At 44.1% G+C, this 5234-nt stretch overlaps 1 protein-coding gene across 1 annotated transcript in view; it reads right to left on the reverse strand.

The window, feature by feature from the left end:
- LOC104163590 (band 4.1-like protein 4A) overlaps positions 1-5234 on the reverse strand; it is a gene marked incomplete at its 5' end in the record, with an annotated part of 42744 nt that overhangs the window by 9619 nt on the left and 27891 nt on the right. Inside the window, one exon of the mRNA XM_009702643.1 lies at positions 552-671. Within this exon, the coding sequence (XP_009700945.1) occupies positions 552-671 (120 nt within the window). The remainder of the gene's footprint in view (positions 1-551; positions 672-5234) is intronic.

Below are 5234 nucleotides of genomic sequence, written 5' to 3' on the forward strand. Positions count from 1 at the left end.
TGCCTGGCAGCATGGTTCCATCACAGAAATCCTGACATCAGGACGCAATATATCACTGACTGCTGCTTGCCAATGGTAATTTGACATGGAGACATCAGCAGCTGGTCTCATCTGGAACAATACCGCAGATGTTTGTTATATGATTAAACAACTGTGCATGCATTTCACAAAAATGCCTGCACCTATCACACAAAATCTGAATGCTTTCAGAGACTTGCTGCCCAGAAAAAGGGAATTGCTATCCTCATTACAGAATTAATGTTCAATGAGACACAAAACCATCCAGGACTCCACCCAAGGTGATGGAGAGAGTTCCTGACCAGCTCTGTTATAAAGCCCTTCCTGCGTTATTTGTACGTTGAAATTCAAATCACTAGACGAAGGGAGTTTGACCACAAAAACAAATCTACTAACGTGAGAATGTGCCATGTGAAAGTCTCTGTTCCTCAGCAGCTGAGGGCCATCACCACACTGGAGATACTCCTCCTGCTTTTTCACATGCTTTCACAGCAGCCTTAATTGTCACATCAAAGAGGGCAAGGGTTACATACGATCGAGATCTGTGCCTGGATCGCCGGTAGTTTGGATCTGCCTGGTTTTTCTCCTTTTGTCGCCGTAGCACAGCTTCCCACTGAGGAGCCGAGTCAACCATGTCATTCTCTTGACGTAATCTGCAAAAGAAGTACCAGGAGTTTCGTCTGAGGTCTCTGATGTAGGATGCTCTGAGAAGGAATGGGGTATTTTTGTCTCCACAAAAATCCAGCTTCTGCAATGCAATACTTTAACTTTTCATCTTGCTAAACTTTAATTAATATACCCAAACTACATTAAAATGTAAGAACTTGTATCAAAGAAAACTCACTGATTTGTTACTTAGAAATAGCGTAAGCTAAAAATTAAATGACCCAGGCCTTTAAGAACAGGCCCAGAACTTGAATTCGTCTTCCCTGCCCAAACCAAACATCTAGAAATTTTTTCCTGTTTACGTACTCCAGCCCACCTCATTTATAGCAAGAGTAAGCTCCACATCATGATTCAAGGCTCTACTACTACAACTTTTCCAAATACTTTGTTGCAGAATGCACCTTCCTAGGAGCCAGGGAAAATCCCCCAGGGAGACCCTTCTCGATTTCCCACTGGGAGGAAGTGTCCCTTCGCCTTGACCTGCAACAAAGCCCAGGACGCAGGCAGATCTCCCTGGCTGCCCCAGACACGTACAATCCTGTCACCGCACCCCTTCGGCACCTTCCCCTGTCGCTTCAGCCCCTGCCCCTGCTTCTGTGCTTCTAAATGATATGATATGCCTTTTATTTCTTCTTTTTTTTTTTTTTTTTCTTTTCTAAATCCATGAATTCATTATTGGAATGCAGTACAGATTAAACCAAATGTCAAAATCCTACAAATTCAGCACGTTTGTTAGCAGGCTGAAGTAACGCCACAATGACACAACCCGCCAGGCCAACGGGCATGCCAGCGCAGATGCTTAACGGTTTTGGTAAGAGTGGTGTGATGAAGTGCTAAGGTGGAACAAATGGATATGCTTGGTCACAGCAGTGAATTTAAAATTCAGCAGGGATTTAGAAACAATCCTGGAAAATATTACTCCAAGAGTGGGTTCTCTGGTAGGATTGTACAACTGGCATACTAAAGAAACCAGAGGAGTTTAATAAAAAATAGGAAGGCTGACAGGTAAAATAAACAAGCCAACAGAGATAAAAGGATTACACTGGAGATGTCACTGATAGGAAATGCAAAGCATGCTGTTGTTGTTGCTCTTCACAACAGATGTACCTTTCTCCTTCTGTTTTGAATTGTATCAGGCTAAACTGGCTATGCAGGCTGCTGCCTTTCCTTTAATCAGATATTCTCTCACATGCGTAATGAATTTTGAGCTGGATCCCCAACTACTGTAAATGGCCACAACTCTACCAAATGGTACTGAGCATCTGGAGAAGGCTGCAACATCAGGTTTTGATTTCTAAGCAAGCCTTTTTAAACCTGTAATCTGGTGACAGGGATTAACATAAACCTCTATCCAAGCATTTAGTAGAAGAACTCACACAGCAACAAGAAAAGAATTGTGATTTTCATCCGCAATAATCCAATTTGTGGAGACAGCAATCATCCCACATGGTATAAACACAATCAACTGCCTCCCACATGCGGCAGTCACTTGCACAACAAGAAGACAGGCGGCTGCCAGACCAGTGCTGCTGCCACGGGTGGTGGGTCTGCCCGTGTGCTAGTACCTTGCCCCGTCTCTACCAAACGACAATTCTTAACAGGTTAAGTAGACAGCTGTGCTCTGAAGGAGGCATTCAGATGCTTGCCATAAAATAACCGAGAGCTACTCAATCTTCTCAGGAAACCCCAACAATGCAGCAGAACATGAGGTCCGTACTCTGGCACAGAGTACACGATATCCTGCAGCTCTGTGTTTAAAGCCACGCTTCCACACTGACCTCGAATGACCTCTCGTTAAGGGAGTAAACACGTAATTTCTGCTCTGGTCCATTCTACCAATCTAGTAGATTAGCATCTACTGCCACATGGCAACCAGAGTCCTTAGCAATGCATTCATTTATCCCCAGTACTTCATACTTCTACTCTGCCTCCTTTCTTCTACTCGTTGTAACACACAACATTGTTCATCCCTGTTATTTATCTCTTCAATTTGAGCAAAATACCAAAAATCTAAATACATAAGATAGCATGGCAACTATTAAAACAAGCAATGTCAGCACACTCAAAATACCATTGTATCACAGCAGAACTCTACTACACGGAGATACGAAAAAATAAAGCATTCATTCTGCAGCTACAAAGAAAGGTACTATGCTCACATTTAACAATGTAATGTAAAGGATGACCAAGGTAACACATTCTCTGCTCACTGCAGGGGGGTTGGACTAGATGGTCTTTAAAGACCCCTTCCAACCCAAACCATTCTATGATTCTACATATAAAATACATTATTTAGAAGCAATGATCAAATCGTAACAACTTTGAGGCAAAATCTTTAGATCTTTGGCAACAGAGATGTCAAGAACAACAAAAAGTAAGTGGAAAAAATTTTAACTCAAAACCTCAATTTCTATTTAAAGATACTTTTAACAAAAAAGTGTTGCACTTGTACTCCAAGTCTATTACAACTTTGCTTTCATTCTTTTAATTTTTTCTCCCACAAGGGAACAAGTTGATGTATGACTTACAGAAAAAAAGTACTTGTTACTGGCATGTGAAATAAATCCAGTTGAGATTAATAGGTATCACAGTGACAAACTGGGCATTGTTTGCAGGAAGGCTTGATAATAACATGGAAAGTTGTAAGACTATCATCACTCATCTGTTGACTTAGAGATGTTTTTTCCTCATTTCAGGTGATATGATAGCAAGCTATGTTTATGCAATGATAAACTCTCTTAACACAAGCAACTCTGAAGACTTGATTCTTTAAATCTCATTCAAAGTATCTGAGCATAAAGTTATCATTTAAGGTACAATGTACAACAATGACGGGCTCGCTGGGGCTGTGAAGGTTGAAGGCAGCCTTGGCTTCAGTGACCATGAGATGATGGAATTCAGGACCCTGGGAGGAGAGAGGAAGGCAAAAAACAAGATCACAATGCTGAACTTCAGGAGAGCAGATTCTGGCCTCTTTAAACATCTCCTTGGACAAGTGCAGTGGCACAAGGTACTGGAGGAAAAAAGGTGCAAGAAAGCTGGTTAATATTCAAGGATCACCTCCTCCAAGCTCAAGAGAAGTCCACTCCAGCACGCAGAAAGTCAGGCAAAAATGCCAGGAGGCCTGCATGGATGAACAAGGAGCTCCTGACAAAACACAAACACAAAAACGAAGCATGTAGAAGGTGGAAGCAGGGGCAGGTAATGCGGGAGGAATAGAAAGGCATTACACAAGCATGCAGGAATGAGGTTAAGAAAGCCAAAGCCCAAATGGAATTGAATCTGGCCAAGAATGTTAAAGGCAAAAAGAAGGGCTTCTATAAGTAGACAGGTGACAAAAGGAAGGATAGGGCCTGCTGCTGAATGAGACGAGGGACCTGGTGACATAGGACATGGAAAAGGCTCAGGTACTGAATGCCTTCTTCACCTCAGTCTTTACTAGCAAGACCAGCCTTCAGGAATCCCAGGCCCCAGAGACCAGGGGGAAAGGCTGGAGCAAGGAAGACATAACCTTGGTGGAAGGGGATCAGGTCAGAGAAAACTGAAGCAAACTGGGCATACGTAAGTCCATGGGCACATGGATGCAGAGGGAGCTCACTGATATCATTGCAAGGCCTCTCTCAATGATCTCTGAATGATCATGGTGATTGGCAGAAGTGTCCAAAGGCTGGAAGAAAGCAAATGTCACTCATGTCTTCAAGAAGGGCAAGAACGGCAAGAAGGAGCACCCAGGGAACTGCAGGCTGATCAGCCTCACCTCAATCTCCAGAAAGGTAATGGAGTTGCTAATTCTGGAAACCATTTCCAGGCACATGCAGGACAAGAAAGTAACCAGGAGTAGTCAGCATGGATTCACCAAAGTGAAGTCATGCTTTACCAACTTGAGAAACTTCTACAACAAAATCACTGGCTTAGTAGATCGGAGGATATTGTCTACCTGGACTTCAGGAAGGCTTTCGATGCTGTCTCCCCACAAGGTCCTCACAGAGATGCTGTTGAAGTATGGGCTGGATGAGCAGACAATGAGATCCATTGAAAACTAGCTGAACAGCCAGACCCAGAGGATGGTGATCAGTGGCACAAAGCCTGGCTGGAGGCTAGTAACCAGCAGTGTACACCAGGGGTCAATACCGGGTCCAGTGCTGTTTAACATCTTCATTAATGATCTGGACGATGGGGCAGAGTGCACCCTCAGCAAGTTTGCAGGTGATACCAAACTGGGAGGAGGGGCTGATACACCAGAGGGTCGTGCTGCCATCCAGAGGGACCTGGACAGGCTGGAGAAGTGGGCTGACAGGGACCTCATGCAGTTCAACAAGAAGTGCAAAGTCCTGCAGCTGGAGGGGAACAACCCCTGGCACCAGTACAGGATGGGGCCGCCCAACTGGAAAGCAGCTTTGAGGAAAAGGACCTGGGTATCCCAGTGGAAACCAAGTTGAACATGAGCCAGGAACATGCCTTTGCAGCAAAGAAGCTGAATGGTATTCTGGGATGCATTAGGTAAATTATTGCCAGCAGATCGAGGGGAGGTGATCATTCCCCTCTGCTCA

This window comes from Cariama cristata, unplaced genomic scaffold (assembly GCF_000690535.1).
Source record: "Cariama cristata isolate BGI_N322 unplaced genomic scaffold, ASM69053v1 scaffold28066, whole genome shotgun sequence".
Classification (NCBI taxonomy): Eukaryota; Metazoa; Chordata; class Aves; order Cariamiformes; family Cariamidae; genus Cariama; species Cariama cristata.